We start from the raw sequence: 25,647 nt of genomic DNA on the forward strand, positions 1-25,647 counted from the left end.
TATACCATTTAAGACATGTACAATGTATAAAGACACACCCATGCCCTTTTTCATGCTTTCTCTTTATTTTTGTTGAAGTTACAGTGATGGGATAGCAAAGCTTTAGCTCAAAAGACCAAGGTGGAATGCCACTAAATGCCACCATGATAGCATTAATGTAGCTGGGCAACACTAACCATACCAGGATACAAATATTTGATACAAATCTTTTTGCCAATTCAACAAAGTACAAGATGTTAAAACTTGGCCTTAAACCCAAAAACTGAAACAGTAACAGCGCAGACTACATATACAATGTAGTTTTAACAACCTGTCATCTTTCTGCAATTGAGAAATTTCCTATACCACACCATGCAAGAGTTACATATCTGTACCTTTTAGTCCAGATTTACAAAGATGTACAATATACTTGGGAATTATATTGATAATGTGGGACCATCTTATTTCCTATAACAACCTGTCGTCACATATGTTCATTCAAATGTGTGTAAAAACAGTCCAAGTGCTTTATAGACAAGAACTATGACAAATAACAGATCTACAGTGCATATTGGATGACAATGGTGTTGAACACGTCAGACTTTGGGTTTGCCGACATGGTTGAACAGTCTGTCTTTGATGACTTGTGACATCAACCCATGGATGGACTCGATGGTGGTCTTGCAGCTGGAAAAACAACAGAGCAACAACACAACTTTTGAGACACTGCGTATAATTTCAAAAGAACACAATTGAATTTGAAGTACACATGTATACACGTGTACATACATCAGAATAATATAGTAATACATGTATAAAGAGTTCTTACTCTGTGGTGGTGGTGATTATTGAGGTATGCAAGAACAATAACAAAACATCACAAACATTTTCTTACTTTTCAGCAATGGAACTGTAATGGAGCAAATATAGGCTAATTCTATTAAAAAAATTAGCCTATATACCATAAAACAATGTCCCCAACAAATTAGCCTATATACCATAAAAATCAGCCTATACACCATAAAACAATGCAAAACCAAAATGTAGAAATATAAAACAAAAATGTAGAAATACAAAACAAAAACTGAAATGTAAATATTTGAAGGACATACAGCCAATCTCTCATTGGTTGGTTGCTAATTTTGATGGAAAGCCAGGATTGGTCCATTCTAAGCAGGGCACAAGACCCCCTAGGTACCTGTCTCTTGTAGCCTTGGCCAGTTTGTCCTCAGACTTCTTGTCATGATGATCCACTCCCAACATGAAGCCACCTCTACCCAGCTGGGCTTCAGACTGCTCTAACTTCTCTGACAGGTCAAAAACTTGCCCTGTGGTGTAGTCTGCATTCTGAAAGAACAGAAAAAAATACTGTAGATCCATTATAGTTCATGAACCTTAAATCCATGCAAAATCTATGATTTTGTGGTAGAAACAATGAAAGAGAGGACATCTTTGTGGTGTGGTAAGTTAGCAGTGAGAGGTCACCAGACAACTGCAACACCCACCAACATAGAAATACTAGTAGCTAATTATAATGTTTCAGGATAATTACTGTAACAATATTTCGTACAAAAATGGAATCCTTTGCTAGTCAATGACTGACCAGTGACCAGATTGAAATTGAGATGTTCTCATAATCTTGTTACAATGTGCTGAACATAACATGGGAGGGACACGTAAAAGTAACATCAAAATATTTCAATGCATGTACACACTTGTCCGGAAGGCAGAGTTTGTGAGATACACTGTATTTCCATTCTGATTACTTACAGTTATAAGTGATGAGGAGCTCAGTGTATTGACCCAATACTTGTTCCACAATAGTTCCAACAACCTCCGGTCCAGGGCTGACTTGAAGTAGGTCACTTCTAAGGAGTAGTACCTAGAAATAGAAGAGAAGGTGAGTTGAGGATTCAAGGCATCAGAGAGGTCACAAATATGATTCCTAGCATGCCTGGCTACACATCTCCTTTACAATGACTTTCCTCACTCAACCCAGGTGTAAATAGGCACACAACTTAAATTGGGGACATTAAAGTTGATGGAAGCAGAGGGACAGGCTTTCAATACCATGCCCAAGACGCTTCTGTCCCCATGGCCTCAAAAGGCTATTGGACTATTATTTTTATCTGTGACTAGAATTGTTTCTGAGTAGATAAAGCCGTACTATTATGCTTGTCTACTTACTGCTTGCAGTGGACACCGAAGTCTTCTATCTTGTTCAGAGGAATAGTCTGATACTCAGAGGGACCTTCATCTGGTGGCTTGTATCCCTACATGAGAGGTAAAGGCACACAATGTGATGAACGTGTTGAAATTTATGTCAGTCCTCAGCAGCAAACTGCCATTGTGGCATTGAAGGATGGACGTTTAGACAGCCCTGGTCCATAATAATAAATATAGAACAAACTGTACACAAACTCACCTTGGGGTAAGTCCTGAATGAACCCAAGCACACTTTTCCTGCTGATATTGTTCTTGTTGGATCAATCTGGAAGGGAATGGTACACAGGAGAAATCAATGCCAGTCTCAAATCTATAACCAGGGCAAAGCTATATATAATAATTATCAAACTACTGAAAAAAATGAGTCAATGCCATTGGAAAAAAATTAGATTGACAGCAGAATTAATTGGGTTACTGCAGAGACAAAAATAACTTACTACAATAGCCACAAAAGGCTCCTGGAACTGTTGGTTCAACATCTGAGTGCCCACATCGATCCCAGACAGCCAGCAGCCGTACCCAGGGTGGCTGTGGTACCAGCCTATAGCATTCTCCAGTCTCCCTACCTACACATCAACAAACAGGGATGACATTAACTCTCATGATGACAGCAACATTGGCCTTTTCATAGATCCTGTTTGCATACTGGGAGACACAGAACACTATGGATAAATCTTGGTAGAGAGAAAAATAAGGTTTTGTACCTAAAGTAAAGCCACACTATTTTGATTTGTAGGTTCTCAGATTTTTTTTAAAACGTGACGCGATAGGGTGAAAAAAATAGCCCCAGACATGCTATGTTATAATAGGAGCCATGAAGTCAGCAAATACCAGACTGGTTTGTAATTCAAACAACAAACTTTCAATCAAACCAGTGCATTGGTTGATGGAAAAACTCTGAACAGAAGGGACTTCCTTCAACTGTTGGGGCCATAATATGAGCATTTTGGAGTTGACTCATGAGGCTGAATTGTTGTTGCTTTTTGCAAATCAGAAAAAAATAACGTGGGCTAATCTGTGAACCATAAATTAAATTGGATTGGCCTAAGAGAAGAATGTGGAATTGATTCACAGATCTGACCAAACTATTTACAGACGTACAACAAGTATTTTCACCTGTTTGGCACTCTCGATGTAGGCTGCCATGTACTCGTACGCTGCTGCCTGTGCGTTAACTCTGGTCTCTGTACCCTCCACTGGCAGGGCAAAACAGTCCATGACTATCATAGTCTCCCCATCAACTTTACCCAGCATCAAACCCATCACCTGGAACAAAAAAACACATCATATCATATCACAATTCACAACAAATATCTTAATATATGTGTTCAAAGGAAACTTACCAATCCAAAGGCGAGGCATCTTTTTCATACTCCATTTTTTTTACGTTTAATACTTTAAATAGGTATCATAAGGAAGTATTGCTTTGGGTGGCTGAGTTGCCTGTTTGTGTGTCTGTCTGGACTGGCTAGCTGACAGTACATGGGTTGGGGAAGATTAAAGTCAAAACTTCTGACAGAAGAATTATGAGGTGAAGGTGATGGTTTCAGAATCTGGCCAGGAGCCAACAGGAATCAGTGGTTGGGGTCGGGAATTCAGGAAGCTGGGGGTTGCATATGCTTCATATGCTTCCAAGAAGTCGGGAAATCTCTAAAAGGCTTCTAGTTCTACATGTGACGGTTGTGACCTGATGAATCCTTTTGTGACATACCTCCAAGTTCCCACCGGAGCGGGCATGCATCACCATCTTCAGCAGTGCCAGAGCTGAAATCTTGCAGTATTTAAAGTAGTGGTTGCTGCGGACAGAACAACAAAACAGGTACTTAATTGATGGTGAGTACATTACACTATTTATAGTATCATAACAAATCATTTGATATAAACAATAAAGAGGTTGCAAACACATCCAGAATCAAGGTGACGAAAATTAAATATTTCTTTGGGAAAAGGGCATTTACAAAAATATCTGTAAATACATTGTTGTAAGATTCATGGAACCAATTATTACTGTAAATCCTGATTTTTTTCCACAGTGATTTTATACTTGCAGTTTTCGCGGTCACTTCTCTACAACAAAATCATAATTACCGCAAACAAATAATTTGCCGACTTTCTTTCTTCTGCACCTGCCGCCACCGCGAAAATGTCCATTTTTCTAATACCGCGAAATTTTATTGCCGCGAATATGAAGTGATTTACAGTATGTTGCATAATTTCAAAAGGTTGACGGATACCACAGAATCTGCTACTTTATATATTTCATCCAGTTCAACATGCACAGCTTTGAGCGTTTCTTTATTCTAATTTCATCTGAACAATCTACTTTTAGCAAAACTTTCATACTTACTCCCTAGTCCATGGTTTTGCTGCCAGAATCTCCTGTTGTTGCCGCTTGTCGTACTTGTAAATCTCGTCCACGCTACTCACGGTTTCCATTTGATTGGCTAGCTCCCAAGTCTTCTGTGCCATCTTCGCATCCATCTTGGGGTCCTTTTGTACACACAGGGTGATTTTAGAAGTCAAATTCTGTGTGTCGAGCGATTTTTTGTCACAAATTCTGAGCAAAATTTGTTCGGCAGAAAATTTTGGGATCTAAGCCGCCATTTTGGACGTAGGATGCCGGGAATGGTCACGTGAGGTCCAACATGGCGACAGTGGGACAGAGTTGGTGACTCCGACACTCCAACATGACAAAATCAACCTCTAGCTCCGTAGTCTTTTCATAATTCCCACCACTCTTGTCGATTTAAGATGCACAAGGGGAAGAAGACCAAGACGATGTTTCTTATCCGCGCCCTGGAGAAGATCCTTAGCGACAGGGAGATCAAAAAGTCGCACCACTCGCAGCTGAAGAAGGCTTGCGAGGTGGCACTAGGTAAGTGGGATGGGCCGGTGGGCTTACCTTCACCTGGCTGACGTGGTGCACTTTCTAATTAATCTAATTAGCACGATTTGGTGTTTTTACTTTCAGGAATTCCGTATAGCATAAATAGCTCAGGATGTACAGAATAAAACGTGTAACCTAAGGCAGGATAATCAGTTGAAATACTAACCTAATATACAGCGAGAATGATTTAATTTTACGATCAACGTTGATAAATTGCACGGAAGTATAAGGTGGCTCATTCCTTTATCCGTGCTCAAGACTGGTTCCCTTTAAGTTTCTTTAACGGTTCTTGAACGATTACTTGCCACAAACGTAAAGGTATCCTACCACACGTGACAGTAGGACAGACACCTACTAGAATAAACATACACTTTTATTTACATTACGGCATGAGCAAACCAACATTGAGTCATCATTCATGTAAGCCACTGACTCAGACAACTTTGTGATTCCAATGAGGTTTCCGTAATTCCAATGCCCCTTTTTTCAAACGGCGTAGTAAAGTACAAGGACCGTCATTCATTTTTGGTCCTTTTGCTAAATTTATAAATCCACGTAATATGTCTGAGCAAAATGTATCATGAACGACCATATGATATTGCTGTTAATGTCTCTTTATAAATGTTAGTAAATATGTAAAGATTAAAACCAATAGTGTAAAGAGAAACAAAAATGCAATGGTTATACTCTTATCGTACCTGTCATTAACTTCTACTTCAGTCTCGAACGGAAAGCTGAAATATATTATATGGCAAAATGCCTGTATGGTATATTTCAGTTTATTCTGTACTTCTTTGGAACCAAGAATAGCTGTGTTTTAATCCCCTAATATTTACATTTAAGACAAGAAAGAATAGCCAGGTAACTCAAGTCATAGGATTGTTTTTACAGGTGGCATGTCAAAATGTTGGCTGCACTACTCCAGATGGATCTACTAGTATTTATTTTTCATCTGAGCAGTATTGTTATGGCAATAATATATGTATAGTTTATTTCAATAAGGGAATTATGCTCCATTCTGATCATTATTGAAAGTTACACAATGTGATTCCCTCATTATGTAGATGTAAACTTATCATTATGAGACATGTGGTAAGGCATGAAAATAGCAACCAGAAGCACTCTTTGCATATTTAATGTAATTTTGTCCTGTGGGCCAATCTGTCTATTTTTGAACCGAGAGAATATGCAGTGTGCTTATTATTGAAGGAGGTTGGTTGTTAGTAGTCTGTATAACTTATAACACATAACTCTTGTTGTCTGTAACAGTCCCTTCCCCACAGAATTGGTATTTTTTTAAAAAATGAATAACAGTAGGCATAGACCTCCATCTTGGTTGAAATGTTCTCAACAAAATGTTCCCACCAACCAAAGGCCAATGTATTAGGAATAACTATGGAAATCCATGTGAAACAGAAAAATAGAACAGTCATGACAGAACAACCCATGGCAACTGTAAGCTAGAAATCTGGAACAATGAAATATCAGTTGATAACATTAGCCAACTTAAATAGGATGGTCAGATTCTCCAGGCTTACAAAATGTACACATACAGGTAACGTTACACATATCCTCCATAAGGTGTCTAGAGGACCTATTGTTTTCCAGGGCTGCTAGAGGCATAATCCAATCAGGCTAGGAAAATCCAGGCATGACAGCACTTACCCATGAATGTGTGGTCAATTTCACAGGATAAGTTGTCTGCAAGGTCATCAATGGAGAAACATAATTGTTGACCTTTTCGATGAAACCTCCGTGAAATATCAAGTTGGCTAGCTTAGCCTAGCTGTATACATGTACATGTACATATGAAGTTAATAAATAAGTAAAATGTTAAGTTGTTGACAAGTAAACATATTCACAATGCAGTCCTGTATGTTGATGGATGGCAAAAGGACATGTAAGACTACTAAGTGCAGTCAAACAAAACATCATTTATCCATTCAAAAACACTTTGTCTACTATGAAAGACTATTAGTATTAGTCTAAATGCACTATTGAGTGTGAATGGGTGGTGACGTTTTCGTAATTTCACCCTGTACAGAAATAAGGCTTGGCTTGAAGCCAATGGTCTGTAAAAAACAAAATGAAACACGTCAAATTCAAAACATTCTGAGGTGAGAATAAGGAGGCATGCTGTAGACTAAACCTTTTTGAAACTTGTTCCATAGAAATAAATGTATTATTATATTTTTTATCTATCTATTGTATATCTATGTTTTTTATTGTTTTGCACTTGACGTTACTGGCCTCGGGTTTTCCATGAATTCAATATAAATTGGATTTATCATTCATGTGAACAGATCACTCAAATCATTTGAATAGATCACTTAAATCTATATGTCAGTTTATAAGGTAACTGGTCAAAAAACTGTCTTTTACATTTTACAGCTTAACAATGGGACAGTTTTATATTACAGAACGCCTTCTGCTTTTGCCATACGAATAATATTTTGTGTGTTCCCTAAAACTACGTAATTCAGCCTTTTATACAATGCATTGTATTGTTAGGCTGCAATGTTGTTTTAGTTTTATGTCAATTTGCAAATAAACCATGTACTAGTATATATTTTGCCAGTCATGCCATCAGTTTCTTTTTTTTTCAATTTCACATTGTTAGGCAGGTATGTTTTCTTCAGGTTATGTCACACAACAAAGCATGATTTTGCTTTTAACCAGTTGATTCATAAAACAAAGCAATAATCTCAGGTATAAATAGTTAACATTGATATCTTGACAAGTTGTGACATGTTTATAATTATATTTATTTATTTATTTCTGTTTTATTTATACAGGGTAGAGACCTCAGTGCTATTTAAAACACTGCTTTTCAGGAATATATAGTTTTTAGTATTAGAGTAGATAATAAAATATGTATTGCATATGGATAGTACTTTTGTGTACTCATAACAATTTCTTATTTTGCAGAGGAGATCAAGGGAGAAATGGACAATGATTCGTAAGTAAATGTGTTGTAATACCAGGTTTTGTCTAGAAAATAAATAGTTGAAATTCCCCTTTTCTGTCTCTTTTGCTTTGTATTAAGCAACTATGCCACTAGGAGCCATGGTTCAGTAATACTTAAGTTAACTGTAAACAAAACATTGTAGAATTTTTTTTCTGACTGGAGATATATTGTGTGATTTCCGATCAATTAGTCATTCAGTCATATGCATGCATGTCAAATATGGATCAGTTACCTAGGTTTGTAAGTCTGCTTAACCTTGAAGACTCAAAATCAACATTCAAACTGTGGCTTGGCATGATGTTTCAACCGGTAACTTAAATTGGAAATAAATTAGCATACACTGTATGTGAGTGGTGAGTGAGTATGCGTACAACACAGTATGGTATACTGTATAAATTATGTAGATTGACAGTGAGTGTTATCCATATAATTCTATCTGTAATTTTGAGTCATCAGTTCGGAATCTGTATCTATCCACAGCCCAGGAGAAATTATTGAGGACAACCCTTCCTCAGCCCTGCCCCTGCCCAAGTCCAAACAGAGGAGCATCGATGCTGACAAGTACTTCCTGCCGTTTGAGCTGGCCTGTCAGTCCAAGTGTCCCCGGATAGTGTGCACTGCCCTGGACTGTCTGCAGGTATGAACTCAGACTCAAGAGATTTTAATTTTTAGAATCCATCATCTATGCTTTAGACTAGTACTACTTCTGCCTGTTGTGTTATGTCATTGTATCATGTACAGCAGGGCTGGAAGGTGAATCATGGGTGACAGTCAGGCCTAGGAAAAAATGTTGTGTTTCCTGTTTTCCCAACCGACCCTAGAAAAAACTGCTGACCCTAGCCCTTTTTTGGATGGACCCCTGCAAGGGACATACATTTATTGAGCTGATCGACCACTTCTAGCTCCATGATGACTGATGAAACGTTGTACAATCAGTTTTCCAACATTATATTGACATTGAAAATATTAGTGTCCTCATGCAAGGTTTACTTTGTTAAACTGTATTGAATAAGTTGAATCACCACTCATTCACTAGAGATCACCAACGTCTAAAAAAAGAAAAAGAAAAAAAAAGAGAATCCCTACCTATAGCTACTGACCCTAATTTTTTCAGGACTGAAACAGGAAACACAACACTTTTCTTCCTAGACCTCAGGCTTCTGCATCTCTTCAAAATGACTGAAATCGACACATGCCTTCATCAAGTAAAAATGCTACTGTGACATATTTTTACGAGGATTGATTTGGATGTACTGCAATGTGCATGTTTTTTTCACAGAAACTCATGGCGTACGGCCACCTTGTCGGTGATGCACCAGACAGCACCACTCCGGGTAAAAAGCTGATTGACCGCATCATCGAGACAATCTGTGGCTGCTTCACGGGCACCACCACAGACGACGGGGTACAGCTACAAATCATCAAGGTTAGTTGATGGACTAAAAACTTGAGTTGTTAGTACGGAACAACTCAAGATTTTGTTGTTTTAGATTGGACCTTTTTTGCATATGGCTATGTGTGGGTTGAACTATTTTGCATTACCCGACAAATGTTCTATTCCCCAGGCCTTACTGACTGCTTAGACTAACACTTCTGAAGTCCTGGGATGGAGTGAAATATTTTGCATTAGCTGACAAATGTTGGCTAAAATCTAACGTGTCTGCACCATTCTGAAAAGTTCTGTACACTCTTCTATTCCCCAGGCCTTACTGACTGCTGTTACATCTAACACCTGTGAAGTCCATGAAGGCACGGTGCTTCAGGCTGTCAGGACCTGTTATAACATCTACCTGGCCAGCAAGAACCTCATCAACCAGACAACTGCCAACGCCACCCTCACACAGATGTTAAATGTCATCTTCTCAAGGATGGAGATACAAGCTGTGAGATATTCTGACACTTGTTTTACATTGTTTTGGACTTGTCTATATGTCTGTCTTTGTGTGTCTGTATTGTGTATGTGTGTATGTGTATGTGTGTTTCTCTGCAATGCCCGATACACACAATATAGCATTGCCATACATACCCAGAGCTTGCCTGTATGTCTGTCTATGTGTGCATGTGCGCATGTGTTTGTGTGTGGCATTGTTATGCATAGACTGCAAGGCTTGCAAAGCAGTATGGGTAGGGGGCAAATCCTGCCATCTCTGATTGCTCTGTTCCAAGTATTTAGTTCTTAAGAAAACAGATCAATGAAAGGCCGTGAGTTTACTGTCTTTTTGTTTGTCATTATTTTATTGGTAGGCTAAAGAACAGGCACTACAGCTTGAAAGAACATCTAGCCGAGCATCACTGACTAAAAGTGAAGGCAGTGAAGGAACCCCCGTCCCTACCCCACCACCCCACGGGCTGTCCAATGGTGAGGTGGTCACGGACATGGCCGACAACAAAGAAGATGGAACTCAGTCACAGAAGGAAGCCGGGGAAGACGTGGAGTCTTCACAGACAGAAGACTCGCAGGCGAGAACACAGGAAGAACAGGGGTCTGGTGACTCCAGCAGTGAGGGACAGAAGCAGGGAGAGGCAGCGACTGTGTCGGAAGAGCAGGGCTCAGACTTACCCGAGTCAGAACAGCACGACACGGAACAGCAGGCTGGGGAGACACAGCAAGTACAGCAGGAAGGGACACAGCAGGAACAGCAAGACACAGCTGTCCCCACAGGTCAGGATACAGCCATTGTATCGCTAACATTTGCAAGCATAATGCAAGATATTTCATCCCATCTCTCCTTTGTCTCATACAGGGGAGTGAAATGTAAAATGTACTTCAACCAGACAGATTTTCGGTATGAAACAGTACAGCCAGACTCTCCAAGCCTTACATTTTCCTTTCAAATGTAATAGTGTACTAGAATGCAATGTATTTTGTCATAGACTAAATAAAAGCTGTAGTACCACTTGGTTTTCAGTTTACATTCAGTAATGTTGTGATGTTATCCCTGGTTACAGAGCCAGTGTCAGGGGAACAGGAACAGACAGTAGAACATGTGGTGGCGTCTATCATCGATGACATGATATCTGCTGCAGTGGAAGGTTAGTGCATGTCCTTTATAAAGGTTGCTTATAGGCTACCTGTTTTGTACAAATCTTCCTTTTATGATAGAGACAAGCTGCCAAATGGAGAAAAAAGAATCATTGTGTAAATTAACATGTCATACTTAGAGATGACGATAGCCAGAATGATGTAAAAATTTAATGCATACCGGATCGTTGGTGAGTTAAAAGGCAGTGGAAGGAGAGGGATGGGCTTACAATTCCACACTCAAGAATCCACTACCCCTTCAGCTTCTAAAGACTATGTGACTGTAACATGTGCATGAATATGTCGGGGTTGTATGGTGTAAGAGCAGAGCATTTTGGCTCAGAACCAAGAGGTCCCGAGTTCAAATCCTGCCAAGCCACTGAGGCACTTAACACGACTTTCCTCACTAGTCATTTAAATTAAGTAAAAATGAGTATGCCAAAATGATTATCATGATTGTGGCCATCAAAGGAAAACCAAGTTTAATACAGTATTTCTTTTCCCCACAGCTCCGGAGGGCCAGGCGACAGACGAGACCCTGACCCCGGTGGACCCCACCGCCCCAGGGGATGACCCAGAGAACCAGGACTATAACCTGGAGACGCCGGAGGCCAGGGAGGCAGCCGCAGCTGCCAGATTCTCACATGTCTTACAGAAGGACGCTTTTCTGGTGTTCCGCTCCCTCTGTAAGCTGTCCATGAAGCCCCTGCCTGATGGACCTCCTGATCCAAAGTAAGTACTTCTACTGCTGATTTTGTTGTAAAAGTGTGTTGTCATTCCAGGAGAACAAGAAACAAAAATGCCTCCGCCCCTGAGGCGTCACCCCAAAAAATTTTTGTAAGAGATTCAGGTAGAGCTTAATGATATGCATATTTTTCTTTTTTCACTGAGATAGAGCAAACAAATCTTGGTTATCATTCTATACTTGTGTATTGTAGTACACATTTACAATGGATTTGTAGCATCAATGGTAACACACTTGCACAGGGGTTGAAGAATTGACACCATCCATAGAAAGGTTGCTCCTCAAAACTTGTTTTTTTTTCAATTGATTTATCTCTCTATCTATATACTGGCAACTGTAATATCAGTAATCTGGTTTGAAATCAATTGAAAATCAAATCAAATGGAGAATAATGTTATTGTAATACAATTAATTTCCTTTGGTACTGACTTAGTGAACTACATGTATTTGATATGGTAGAATATGTGACTAAAGGAATTGATATGCTAGAGCACAAGTGTTCCAAGTTGGGTTTACTATTCCTGTAACAGTAGACTGTTCAATCATGTTGTGTTTTTGTTTATTTATTTTTTCATCTTAAATAAATCCTGGGTGGCCCCTTCAACATTAATTGCTGATTTCCAGGAAGGCCCATGGAAACATAACAGTATAGCTGAAAATTAAACCAAAATAAATAACACAACACATCTAAGTGACTGAACAGAGGAGATTTACAAAACCAAAATGTCAAAACATAATCATAATCCATAATCATGTCCGATTTCCATTGCCTGTTTCCCAGGTCCCACAATCTGCAGTACAGTCCTTTCTATAACAGTGACTGTTCCATGTTGTGTTAAGTATTCCCATCACAAGTTCCATGTTGTTTTCCTGCAGGTCCCACGAGCTGCGGTCCAAGGTGCTGTCCCTGCAGCTGCTGCTGTCCATCCTGCAGAACGCTGGCCCGGTGTTCCGCACCAACGAGATGTTCATCAACGCCATCAAACAGTACCTGTGCGTCGCTCTGTCCAAGAACGGCGTGTCCCCGGTGCCCAAAGTGTTTGAGCTGTCCCTGGCCATCTTCCTCACTCTCCTGTCTCACTTCAAAACACATCTCAAGATGCAGATAGAGGTCAGTGCATGACTAAGATTACGCTACACCAATTTAATTGATTGAATTTCGGATTAAATCGAAATGCTCTAAATGGGAATGGGTTTCAAGGGTTCACAGAGTAAATACAATTGCATTTTTTTTTTTGGAGCCCTCTGTTTCGATGTTGACCTCTCATTGAATTTTACTCAGAAATGACATAGAAAAATGAAATAATTTGTTCTGGTCTTATTGAAATGTTACATCCTATGCCATCAAATGCCTCAAATTAAAAAAAAAAACTTCAATGTATTGATAGATAGATGTCTATATATTCTCCTTTTTAGCTTGATGCTTTGTCAAACTCAGTAACTGTTGTTTCTTTCTTCAGGTGTTTTTCAGGGAGATTTTCTTGAACATCTTGGAATCCTCTAGCTCAACGTTTGAGCACAAGTGGATGGTTATCCAGGCACTCACACGTATCTGTGCTGGTAGGTTGTTTCTTTACAACTTTTACAAATCGACTTAAAATACAGTAAATGCCTCCTTTTTTTCTCCTACAGATTGAAATTATGTCCCTGCAAAGTCTTATCAATTGACACCAATTTAACTTGTTGGTTCACAGATTCGCCCGCTTCATTTTTTTTACTGACTTGCAAAAAAAATTAAGCCTCTGAATCCTTACCTTTTGGTGTTGTCTGGTGTTCCAGATGCCCAGAGTGTTGTAGACATCTACCTGAACTATGACTGTGACCTGACGGCAGCCAACATCTTTGAGAGGCTGGTGAACGACCTGACCAGGATCGCTCAGGGCAGGGGCGCGGTCGAACTGGGGGCCACGCCCAACCAGATCCAATCTGTACGTCTGTTTCTTATATGTGGCTGTATAACATTAGAACATTCTCTTTCATGTCATGTAATATTGGAACAAACAGTCATTGATGTCATACAAAAATTCAGGTGTCTAGTGACTGAAAATGTTATTGTAGAGTCTTGTCGATACTTAGTAGTAAGTTATGTCATAGCCTCATGAAAAATCCACAAAAACATTGCAGAACAAATGTGAGCCAAGGAAGGGTTCATTCACTTATATCATACATGTATATTGTAGCTCAAGCCTTCCTTTACTATTATTATCAATAAGATTGACTGTTTACTTTCTAATTTTAAATTTATGTTGACAATGTGACTACTACTGTACAGTTATATGATTTTTTTAAATATTACACAATGAAAAAACAACAGAACAAACAATACATGTCATATGTCAACATGGATTAAGAATACATACAGTAGATCAACACAATTGGGGTTATTGTAATACTCATACACAGCTTATGTTTTGTTTCAGGAGAAGACCATGAGAATGAAAGGACTGGAGTGCCTTGTGTCTATACTGAAGTGTATGGTAGAGTGGAGTAAGGACCTGTATGTCAACCCCAATCTGCAGGCAAATCTAGGTAAGGCTCAGACCTTTACACAATGGCTGCATGACAGATAAAAGTGGCATGTTACACCTCTAGGCTGTTGAAGTGATGTGATACAGGTTTTCAATACATACTATGTAAATCACTTTATGTTGCAGTAGCAAAAGTTTGTGCAAAGATTGTTCCTGCGTTAGTTTATACCTTTCCTTTTGTATTATATTACTTAAGCATAGTATATTTTGTTTTATATGCCCGGGAGCATTGAAAATGCATAAACCCTGGGTTTAAAATGAATATTATAAAAAATGAATAAAATGAAATGAACTGTGAAAAATGGACATGTTCGAGGAACTATACGTTCACAGTGCCGGTATGTGTCGCAAGAGAACAATGTAGAAGAGTGTAGAAAGAATTATTTGTTCATGGCGATAATGTACAGAAATGACCGAAAAAAAACGTGAATATACAAGTACTGTGAAAAAGATCATGATTTACAGTATTATTTCGATCTTCAGGCCAGGAAGCATCCAAGGACGTGGACACAGACAGCGGACACGGCACCATGGCACGGCACGCCAGCGAAAACTCCCTCAACTCCTCCTCACCCAGCGTGGGATCCAGCGTGCACGACAATCCTGAACAGTTCGAGTCACTCAAACAACAGAAGGAAATCTGGGAACAAGGCATAGAACTGTAAGTGTTTAGAGCCAAGGTATTAAACTGTAAGTGTTTAGAGCCAAGGTATACTTTACTTCATGTTGACTCTAACACATACACATTAAGTCATTACAAGTAGTTCTAAGTCTGGATTTTTCTTACTTTCTTTTTTCAGATTTAACAAGAAACCAAAGAAAGGGCTGCAGTTTCTTCAGGAGCAAGGCTTGCTGGGTAAAAGTGCCTGGGATGTGGCTGATTTCTTCCACACTGATGAGAGATTGGACAAGGTAGGTGTTGTCTTTGTCTATGTAATGATGATAATTGTAAGATTGATACATGAATTTTAATTGCAAATATTTATATAAATTGTACAATGATAAAATATTCAGACATGTACATTACTGGCTGTGTGATCTTCTCTAAATCTGTGTTGCTAACACTGTTCACAGTTCTTTCCATGAGTCTTGTCTGGAACATGACTTTTTACGTTGGATTTGTTCTGTTTTTTTACAGACACAAATTGGAGATTTTCTAGGAGAAAATGAAAAGTAAGCAAATAGATTATTACCTACATTTAATGATAAGCAGCATATGGTAGTAAATATATACATTGCAACCACTTTTGCAGAGCTACAAGTAATTCCATAAAAGTCTTAGTAATTTCATACAATTCTTACAACTAGAGTAGTTGTGGTTCAAACATGTTTTGCCTACCTTGTAAGTGTGGTGATTGTTGTGGGAAAGTTTAGGTTATTAGATTGTTAGTACTGTAGATTGTGAAATGTGGGCATATATTTGTAGTGTTCACAGTGAGTGGGGCCTCCCAAAGAAACTCATCACAATGCAGACATGTGCTGCTATCAATTACGTTTCTGACGGGCTTTACAGTATCTTTGCTGCAAACTGTATAACAGTAAGTTACTGTATACAGTTTGCAGCAAAGATACTGTAAAGCCCACTTGATTTTCCCATGCAAAATTGCAGTACTTTAAACATAAATATATTTACCATACAGTGTCATTAAGAAAATGCACTTCCTGGCTAAGTGTGTTTTGGATTCCATCTGTATCAGGTTTAACATGGAGGTGATGTACACATACGTGGACCAGCTGGACTTCTCAGGCAGGGACATTGTGTCGGCCCTGAGGCTGTTTCTGGAGGGTTTCCGGCTCCCTGGTGAAGCACAGAAGATTGACAGGCTGATGGAGAAGTTTGCTGGCAGATACTGTGAAACAAACCCCAAGTACGTCCTCCAATAATACGCTTGTAGATAATTCTATTAGCAGTTGGCTTGAGGTGGAATGAATGATGTGAGGTGTACATTGTAGTAGATATTTGATGATATACCATGAATGCAAAAATGCCGAAATGATAATAATGTTGGAGTTGTAATTATGCTAGAAATTATGCTAAATAGTTCTCTGTAAAACTGATTTAACAATCATCTTCCCCTAAAAATTCTGTCACCGGCTTGCTTTATGTCAGACTGATTTTTATGTTTCCCATCTCCACAGTTTAGCCATATTTGCCAGTGCTGACACTGCCTATGTGTTGGCCTATTCCATCATCATGCTGACTACTGACCTCCACAGTGCACAGGTTAGTACATCTGGAACATTTTCTGTTGGTCATGTTGGAGTACGTGATAAAGAGCTTAGACATATAAACTGTGTTCCAATAACAGGAAAAAGAGCCACATTTTTTTGGCTGTTCTTTTTCTGGACATGTGGCCTTACATACTGCAGTCTTCATCAGTTGTGAATGTCAAATCTATTATGTAGAACATAGAACCTTACAAACATGTGGTATACTGCCCCCTCATCTCTCTTGAATAATGCCTTGATGTGTATGTGTAAACTTTTAAGGCTCTTATCTTTTAGATTATTTCTCTCTTTTATGTCGTATTTAAATTGTCTCATCAATACAGACAGTTTTAATTTTTCCGGTGTAAGACAAATGTTCAGCTGTCATAACGTTCCCTTACACACCAGGTCAAAAGGAAGATGACCAAAGAAGATTACATCAAGATCAACAGGGGCATCAACGACAGCAAGGACCTACCTGAAGAGTACCTGTCTGCTATTTATGACGAGATAGCTGGGAACAAAATTGCCATGAAAGAGCATGTCAGGGCCACAGGGCCCAAGCCTATGGCAGGTATGTTACATCAAAGTGTAGTTCTACTAGAATATTATACAGATTGAAAACCAGGTGTTCTATGTAGAGTTTTGCTGTTTTTGGCAACACCTATGTGGTGGAGCTGATTGGTGTATTTGGTACCATTGGGATGTAAGACTGTAAATACTTACAAAAAGACTAGGTGATTCAGCTCAACTAGATGACAATTGCTGCACTAGAACAGTTCTAAATGAAAAAGATCCATTCTAAAGCTGAGTTCATCCATTCATTAGACTAGGATACAGTAACTCATATTGCAGTGGTCCCTGAAATATTTGCAGCAGTTTTATGTCTATTTTCGCGATGAGCTTTCCACTTATTATACACGAACGTATGTTCTATCTTACATTGCATTACTATAGTTGTTTCAAACTTGAATTTCAAACTTGAAACACCTCCTTTTCCCACCTACTACAAAATTAAGCCCCTTTGAATTAAAGCCTTTTACATCACAATAGTCTATACTAATTATAGCATGGGTAAACTTAACTGAAGGCACAATGTAAACTTACTTATGATTTTTTGTTGTCCTACAGCAAAAGATGTACAAACTGAGAAACAACGTAAGCTACTGTACAATATGGAGATGGAGAACATGGAGAAAACTGCCAAGGCTCTGATGGAGAGTGTCAGCCACGTCCAAACCAACTTCACCTCCGCCACACATTTTGAACATGTCAGACCCATGTTCAAGGTCAGTCCATAGATGGAAAAGGACAGAGATTTTGATGATTTTGAACTTGCTGTGAATCAGTTTATGGTCGTGGTAGCAAAAGTTTGTAGTGACTGTCTTAGAGAAATGGACGAATTTGCAGAAATATGCATTTTGCAGTGGTGACAGGTGCAGAAAAAGAAAGTCAGTGAATTATTTGTTCACAATAATGAAAAGTTTGCGGTACAGAAGTAACCGCAAAAAAACACAAAAAATAAATTTAAAGTACAGCAAAAAAAATTGAGATTTTCAGTAACTTTCTTAATTTTTATACAAATGTATTTTGTCATAAATGTATCATAGTCTTAAATTAAATTGAATCCACTTGCTGTTTTAACATATACTGTATACGTGTACACTGTATTCTACTAGACTAGTAAACTCTTGAAAGAGCTAAGCCATGTGTGTGAGCTTCTAATGTGAAACGTGTTGTTCTCAGATGGTGTGGACCCCGTTCCTGGCAGCCTTCAGTGTAGGACTGCAGGACTGTGACGACACAGAAATAGCCAACCTCTGTCTGGACGGCATCAGATGTGCAATAAGGATCGCCTGTATCTTCAATATGGAGGTAGGCAGGGATAGCCATGTGTAGGGTCATTGACCTTGATAAGAGTTCAGGCAAGAGCGCCCCCTATGGTTTCCCTTTGGAAAAACATCACCATTAGCACAATGTAATGATATGAACTCTGAAAATGTTTGTGTAGGAAACATTATCTAACTCTCATAGTACATATTAAGCACAATCTTTTTGAATCATGAAATCGGCATATTGTGAGTCCATCTACTTGTTCCCTCTTTTTACTATCGCATTTTTTTTTTGGCAATGCCAAAGGGACGAAGGCATATTGTAAACCTTTAGGATGTTATAATCTGCTGTTGTCTTTTTTCCAGCTTGAGAGAGATGCGTACGTTCAAGCGCTTGCCAGGTTCACGTTGTTGACTGCGAATGCGGAGATTACGGAGATGAAGACCAAAAACATCAACACCATCAAAACCCTCATCACCGTGGCCCACACGGACGGGAACTACCTGGGCAAGTCCTGGTTAGAGGTGAGTCACGTCGGGATTCAAACTTTGACAAAATATGCCCAATCCAAGCCATAACCAGTGGCCATCTAGCACAATGTTGTACACATGTTGCATCCCAAAAAATTTTAAATAGTATATTCAAGAAACTTTCAAAATTCTTTATCCCATCCAACTAGCAGGGCTCTAGCCAGCACCCGTTTTTCCATCAATTGTAGGAACTTTGCGGCGTGTGATGGAAAAATTTTAAAACCAATCTGTCAACCTTCACAGACAAAATTGACAAAAATCTTGGGAAATAATATTAAAACATCCAAATAAGGGACCACCAACAATCACGCTTAACCCCATGATTTGCTTCTCAAAATGATAAAAAATCCTCAATTTGCCCCCCGTAGATTGCGAGCACTCTTCCCCTAGGTCCAATCATGAACCTGGGTTGACAAACAATTCATGTTGGCTACAGCTCTGCCCACTAGTCAAGATGTGAAATTATGACAGTGTAAGTTGCTTTTTCCATCTTCAATACCAGAACTGATTCAGAACCTTGCACACTGATATGATTAACTGATTGATACTAATTATTTTGCCCCAGATATTGAAATGCATCTCCCAGTTGGAGCTGGCTCAGCTGATAGGTACCGGAGTGAGACCCCGCTTCATCGGTGGGGGGAACAGCAAGGGACACCAGGACACGGTCGACTCACTGGAACCAGGTGGGGATTTCTAGTTTACAAAATATTGTAGAATATGATGTTTATCCCCTCCTATAAAATTACACTAAAGTAGGCGTTTGGCTGCCAATTCTATCTATCTTTTGGCTACAGGGTTAGGCAGCAGGGAGAAAGTTAATATGATTGCTTTACTAATTTATGTGTATTTCAAGAACAAACTACCCATGAATCTTAACAAACTTCTCAAAACTTCAAATATGTCATAAAGTATGAAAGTAAAACTTTCTCAAAACTTCAAGAATCTCATTAAGTATGAGATTTTTTAAATCATATTTTTCCTGTCAAGGGTAGAAATATGTTTGCCACTTTATATACTATGTTGTGATTGTTATGTTAAAGTATGTTCTAGTCACTGTCTGGTGAACATGAAAGTAATTGTGTTTTTTTTCCTGTGCCTTGTTTGATGATGCAGGGTTTCGGACGGCGGGGCTGGTGGATAAACAGAAGATGGCGTCATTCCAGGAGTCTATGGGAGAGACCAGCTCCCAGAGCGTGGTGGTCGCTGTGGACAGGATCTTTACTGGATCCACCAGACTAGACGGAAACGCTGTCGGTAAGGTTCAGGGTTTTATCCCGGAATAGTCGATTTTAGTTTAGGTAACTGTGGGATGGTCCATGAATGATCCATTTTTTCAGCGTTGTAGCTTTAGCAAAGTTCATTTTTGTACAAGTTGAATATAATACTATATATTATATATAGTCCATGTTTTCATGAGTGATTTTGCTGTTGTCCATTTTGGAGGAGAGGAGGTATAGGGAGAGAGACTGGTAGACTGCATTTGCTCACAAAATTGGCTTTCTACTAAGCTTGATGTTTTAAACTAGATTCACGTTGGCAATACATGTAAAATTGTTGTTGTGAGTAGGTTACACACGAACTGAGTATTTACATTGTGTATTACCAGACATTCTAGTAGATGTGATATGAAGGTATGAAGATTGACTGTACCATGTTTGTTTTGTACAGTACATTTTGTGACGGCCCTGTGCCTGGTGTCCACGGACGAGCTGTCATCGCCCACCCACCCCCGCATGTTCAGCCTGCAGAAGATCGTGGAGATCTCCTACTACAACATGGGCCGCATCAGGCTGCAGTGGTCCAGACTGTGGCAGGTCCTGGGAGAACACTTCAACAGGGTAAGGCAGCCTCTCACTAGACTTGTGTCTGCAGGGCTTGAAATACTGTGAATCACTTCCCAGTAGCAAAAGTTTGCGGTCTGAGAAAAATGGACATGTTTGCAGAACTATACGTTCACGATGGCGGCAGGTGCAGCAAAAAGAAAGTCGGTGAATTTTTCACAATAATGATAAGTACATGGTAAAGAAGTGACCTCAAAAACTGTGAGAAAAGCACGATTTAGAGTACTTTTTGGTGACTCCCTCACTGGCAGAGCCTCCTTCATGTCTGTTGCGAAACTACTAGTATGTTCTTTGGTAAGAATATGCCAAAACTTGAACTACTTTGAATGCTGCTATTTGATTAACTTGTAATTAGTTGTTCATAATTTTATTCTGTAAATTGCAGGTTATAGATAATTGTCCAAAAAGGTTGCATCTAACTTTGCTTTAAAATAACTATGATTATTATAGTAACTGTTTTAAAGTATAAAATTTTCTTGCCTGTACTTCCAGTGTGGATGCCATCAGAATGAGGATGTGTCGTTCTTCGCGGTGGACTCCCTTCGTCAGTTATCCATGAAGTTCCTGGAGAGAGGAGAGTTGCCCAACTTCCGTTTCCAGAAGGACTTCCTGCGTCCTTTCGAGTACATCATGAAGCGGAACAAGTCACCGACCATCCGAGACATGGTGGTGCGCTGTGTGGCACAGATGGTTAACTCACAGGTACTCTCTGACATATGCAGTAACATCTTTCTCACATTTCATTTCATTTAGGTTTTTGGTAGTGTTTTTAAAGCAGCCTTTAAGCACGCTGTTAGAAAAGGTATTTACCAAATATGCTCTTCTGTCCATAAAATGTTGTTCATAACAATACAAGAAGGTTATTGGTAAATTTTTGAAGAATTAGAAATTTTCAACATTGGCAGACATAAATGTCAATATTTACCTTTAGATAGCTTACAAAACAAATGAAGTTTGTTGATAAGAATTACGTGTAGATTGGTTATCAGTATAGAAATGTTGCAAAAGTTTTTTATTTCATTCTTCTCAGGCCCCCAACATCAAATCAGGTTGGAAGAACATCTTCTCTGTCTTCCACTTGGCCGCGGCGGATTCAGAGGAGGCCATCGTTGAGCTGGCCTTCCAGACCACGGGGAAGATCATCTCCAGCATCTTTGAACAGTATTTCTACGCTGTGATTGACTCCTTCCAGGACGCCGTGAAGTGTCTGTCGGAGTTTGCCTGCAACGCCGCCTTCCCAGACACAAGTATGGAGGCCATCCGGCTAATAAGGTATACTTTACATACATTTTTGGCGATGCCTCAGGAGTGGAGTGATTCTGTGTATTCTTGTATGTGTTATGGATTGCATATCCAGTAGACCAGGTAATGAAGGACTCTGTGATGTAAAATCAGGATTATTTACCAATAAGCTGGTTGCATTTCCAACAGATTTTTAATGAGAAAATGGCAAATCATCTAAATCTGACATCTCTTCTGCATAAAACACAACTATATGAATGCCTTTCACAAGTAGGGAGTATTGAGGTGAAATTTAAAAATGACATTTTTCTAGTATACCTAGTAGAAGTGCAATGTGGCCAAGCACATGCCAACTCTTCTGGAATACTGTCAAAAATAAGCCCCCTTCTCCTCCCTTGTGAATTGTAGGAGCTGTGCCAAGTACGTGGCGGACAGACCGCAGGCGTTCCGTGAACACGGCGGCGACTTGGAGCTCAACGTGTCAGAGGAGGACCGTGTGTGGGTGAAGGGCTGGTTCCCTGTGCTGTTTGAACTGTCCTGCGTCATCAACAGGTGTAAACTGGACGTCAGGACAAGGTGAGTGATGGAAAGCCATCAGGTCAGGAACACAAAACATTTTCAAAAACAAGAGCTTTGAAGAGAAACTAGCTGGATTGTGCTTATATCATTAAAGAATGTGCAATTTTGGTGCTGAATTGGGTGCTGGATTTGGCTGAAGAAAAGCCTGTTGAGTGATCACAAGGTTTCAAATCATCAACTTTTCCTTCTTTGGCGACGCTCTTCCCAAATTGTACGCAGTACCACCAATGATCACAAGGTGGCTGCCATCATATTTCAAAACATTACCATTCCTGTTTCAGAGCGCTGACAGTGATGTTTGAAGTGATGAAGACGTACGGCCACACGTTCCACCAGCACTGGTGGCAGGACCTCTTCAGGATTGTCTTCAGGATTTTTGACAACATGAAGCTGCCGGAACAACAGCCAGAGGTCAGGGTCATGATGTGAACCCTATGAAAAGTCACAACTATGTCCTTCCCTACAATATTGGATGTGCTTGATGTGCCACACAGTCACATACATTTTAGATATTTGTATGGCTTAGTATGGATATTTTAGAGCATTTATCAGGAAGTTTTAACAGTAGAGTACTGAAAAGTTGTGAAAAGTTCCTGCAAAAAAGGCAGGTATGTTCTGCAGTGTTATTCAAAACAACTTGAAAATCTGGCTGTATACTTCTTGAGATGTAATATAAACCTAGACAAAGTGCACATTATGAAGTATAGTATTTTAACATTGCATGTAAAGAAGGAATTGTTGATGACGATATACATGTATTGATAAGAAATGATCTAATAACAGCACCATGACTGGTTTGTTGTTTCAGAAAGCAGAATGGATGACGACCACCTGTAACCACGCCCTGTACGCCATCAGTGATGTGTTCACACAGTATTTTGACATCCTGTGTGACATTCTCCTGAGTGACCTGTTCTCTCAGCTACACTGGTGTGTGAAGCAAGGTCAGTATACAGATACTCTTTCTTTTTTACCTCCATGAAAAATGGAGGTATTGTTTTGGGTATGTCAGTGTGTGTGTTTGTGTGTGTCTGTGTTTGTGTCTGTGTTTGTGTTTCTGCATGGCCCTTTGGTCAAATTATAATGGTATGGGTTCAGTCTGTCCCTGAGGGAGAAAGTCATTAATCTCGTCTACATCTGGTAGCACTCACTGTTTTTACAGGTGTTTTTCATCACATGACCCCCTTGACAGCTGACAGCTGGTGTTGTTTCCCTTGCACGGAGAAGACCTGTAGACACCATAGTGAATGAGAAATCCTATGAGAGTCAGCAACCCTAACCACAATGCTCCCATGCTACCACTGTTGTGTTAAACCATAACATGCTCTGTTTCCTGCAGACAATGAACAGCTTGCCAGGTCTGGCACTAACTGCCTAGAGAACATGGTCATCTCCAATGGCAACAAGTTCACCCCTGAGACCTGGGACAAAACATGTAACCTCATGTTGGATATCTTCAAGACAACGATACCTCATGCGTAAGTGGAATTTCTTTCCTTAGAAAGTTCTAACATGATACTTTCATTCAAAAATAGTTTCATCCGATTGGTAGAACATAGGATATACTTATTTTCTTTATCACAACTAGGAAAGTCTTGCTTCTTGCTTACGTTTCGGTGTCTATCAGACACTTTCTCAGAGCTTCTGACTGTAGTACTGCTTCTTGCCGCTATATGTAGCCGATGTAGGTGGCGCTTTTGCAACAAGAACTCAATCCCAAACATGGCTGAGTTTGTACGCCCCTTGTAAGCAGGGTCAGGTTGTGAAAAAGAAAACTCCTAAGATGCTTTCATTTTGACTGGATATAGGGTAACATTATTGACATTACAACTTATTTGATGTTCCTAACTTTGACCTACAGGTTGTTGACCTGGAAACCCGGAGGTCCAGAGTCAGAGCCCCCCTCCCCCTCTACCACCAAGTCATTACAGGACAGCCAGGTAAAAAACCTTGGTCTAACTTTACAACGTTTTGGAAATATTAGGCTGTATGGAAAGTTGTGAAACTAATTCTAGCAATTGAATAATATTTTTTTATAGCCTGTACAATTTTACAAAGTTAATTGTACCTGATTGTGCAACTGCGAATGAACATAGTTTATTACGTATTCAACATAGTTACATGTTCATTGTTACATGTACATTTCTTCATAAAGTAAGTTGCACCTGTGCAACTAAATTTATCAAAATTTGAAACATTATTACACAATGTATTTAACAATATTATTATAATGTTAAATATATTGTTAAATACATTGTGTATGTTCAAATTACATGACATACATTTTCTTCATAAAGATCAAAATTTGGACATAATCAACATTGTTACTCGTACATTGTTCATTACAAAGTAAGTTTGCAACAAGGTTTGATGTTGTGTTTACATGTGTACCTGATTATTTTCCCAGATGGACACCCAGTCACAGAAGTCCCTCAGCATGCAGAGTTCGGTGGATGTAGGGGATCTTGGAAGCGAGGAGCGACGGGGTAGTCAGCAGAGTCTGACCAGCGTGGGCAGCGAAGGGTCGCGGGTTCAACAACGGGAGAGACGGCCTACGGGAGAGCGGCAAAGTTAGTGTAACATGCCTTGTCTGTCTTAATGTTGTATACTGTTAGAATGAGTGACTGTACACTATACTGTTACCCAGCCCTTGTCTCTACTATTTATCTCTGTACAGTCCCAAACAAATTGTTACAGTACCTGCACAGTATCAGAAACACCTGCACAGTCTTAATTTTACCTGCACAGCTGCAATTTTACCTGCACTAAGGTGCATATATGCACCCAGTATTTCGAGCCCTGTGTTAACTCTGTGATGTTTTGCACACAGGATCATCTGTTGACCACAAGTTGTTTGCTGGGCTGCTGATTAAATGCGTGGTGCAGCTGGAACTGATTCAGACCATCGACAACATCGTGTTTTTCCCCGCCACCAGTCGCAAGGAAGACGCAGCCAACATGGCAGCAGCACAGGTGAGTACAAAGTGTCCTCTGAGATTCTGGAAGAAATTATAGTACGCAGTTGTACATGTGGTGGTAAGTATGATTACTGTAAA

At 39.6% G+C, this 25,647-nt stretch overlaps 2 protein-coding genes across 3 annotated transcripts; one reads left to right on the forward strand and one right to left on the reverse strand.

Annotated features, from left to right (window-relative positions):
- Positions 1–45: 45 nt before the first annotated feature.
- Positions 46–4,796, reverse strand: LOC109465982 (COP9 signalosome complex subunit 5). Its single transcript, XM_019763490.1, has 9 exons — positions 4,553–4,796; positions 3,917–4,001; positions 3,322–3,471; positions 2,643–2,771; positions 2,405–2,470; positions 2,167–2,252; positions 1,750–1,861; positions 1,178–1,326; positions 46–666 (listed from the first exon to the last, which is right to left on the reverse strand). The coding sequence occupies exons 1-9, from the start codon at positions 4,684–4,686 to the stop codon at positions 576–578; spliced, it is 1,002 nt and encodes a 333-aa protein (XP_019619049.1). The 5' UTR covers positions 4,687–4,796; the 3' UTR covers positions 46–575.
- Positions 4,685–25,615, forward strand: LOC109465959 (brefeldin A-inhibited guanine nucleotide-exchange protein 1-like). 2 transcript variants are annotated; one of them, XM_019763449.1, is made up of 33 exons: positions 4,685–5,080; positions 8,021–8,051; positions 8,541–8,697; positions 9,340–9,486; positions 9,764–9,943; positions 10,305–10,722; positions 11,010–11,093; positions 11,592–11,814; positions 12,704–12,938; positions 13,288–13,387; positions 13,607–13,755; positions 14,248–14,356; positions 14,839–15,016; positions 15,156–15,267; positions 15,494–15,528; positions 16,053–16,223; positions 16,495–16,579; positions 16,972–17,137; positions 17,695–17,852; positions 18,310–18,438; positions 18,762–18,920; positions 19,492–19,612; positions 20,043–20,183; positions 20,598–20,767; positions 21,263–21,472; positions 21,801–22,042; positions 22,421–22,588; positions 22,873–23,002; positions 23,400–23,535; positions 23,931–24,069; positions 24,453–24,531; positions 24,999–25,161; positions 25,422–25,615. In XM_019763449.1, the coding sequence occupies exons 1-33, from the start codon at positions 4,957–4,959 to the stop codon at positions 25,604–25,606; spliced, it is 5,034 nt and encodes a 1,677-aa protein (XP_019619008.1). In that variant the 5' UTR covers positions 4,685–4,956; the 3' UTR covers positions 25,607–25,615. The 2 variants fall into 2 exon arrangements, with proteins under 2 accessions (XP_019619008.1, XP_019619007.1); XM_019763448.1 differs by having other exon boundaries at positions 4,796–5,080; positions 8,538–8,697.
- The last annotated feature ends 32 nt before the right edge of the window (positions 25,616–25,647 follow it).

Source organism: Branchiostoma belcheri, unplaced genomic scaffold (genome assembly GCF_001625305.1).
Source record: "Branchiostoma belcheri isolate BF01 breed outbred unplaced genomic scaffold, Haploidv18h27 scaffold16, whole genome shotgun sequence".
Lineage (NCBI taxonomy): Eukaryota > Metazoa > Chordata > Leptocardii > Amphioxiformes > Branchiostomatidae > Branchiostoma > Branchiostoma belcheri.

What these genes read in the sequence shown, in the direction of transcription:
- LOC109465959 (XM_019763448.1), top strand. Translation starts at nt 4,957, where the DNA reads ATGCACAAGGGGAAGAAGACCAAGACGATGTTTCTTATCCGCGCCCTG. An exon ending in TGGGAGAACACTTCAACAGG is followed by an intron (nt 20,768 to 21,262) that starts GTAAGGCAGCCT and finishes CTGTACTTCCAG; the next exon opens with TGTGGATGCCATCAGAATGA. An exon ending in TGCCGGAACAACAGCCAGAG is followed by an intron (nt 23,003 to 23,399) that starts GTCAGGGTCATG and finishes TTGTTGTTTCAG; the next exon opens with AAAGCAGAATGGATGACGAC.
- LOC109465982 (XM_019763490.1), bottom strand. Translation starts at nt 4,686, where the DNA reads ATGGATGCGAAGATGGCACAGAAGACTTGGGAGCTAGCCAATCAAATG. An exon ending in CATTCAGGACTTACCCCAAG is followed by an intron (nt 2,253 to 2,404) that starts GTGAGTTTGTGT and finishes CCTCTCATGTAG; the next exon opens with GGATACAAGCCACCAGATGA. An exon ending in GCTCCTCATCACTTATAACT is followed by an intron (nt 1,327 to 1,749) that starts GTAAGTAATCAG and finishes CTGTTCTTTCAG; the next exon opens with AATGCAGACTACACCACAGG.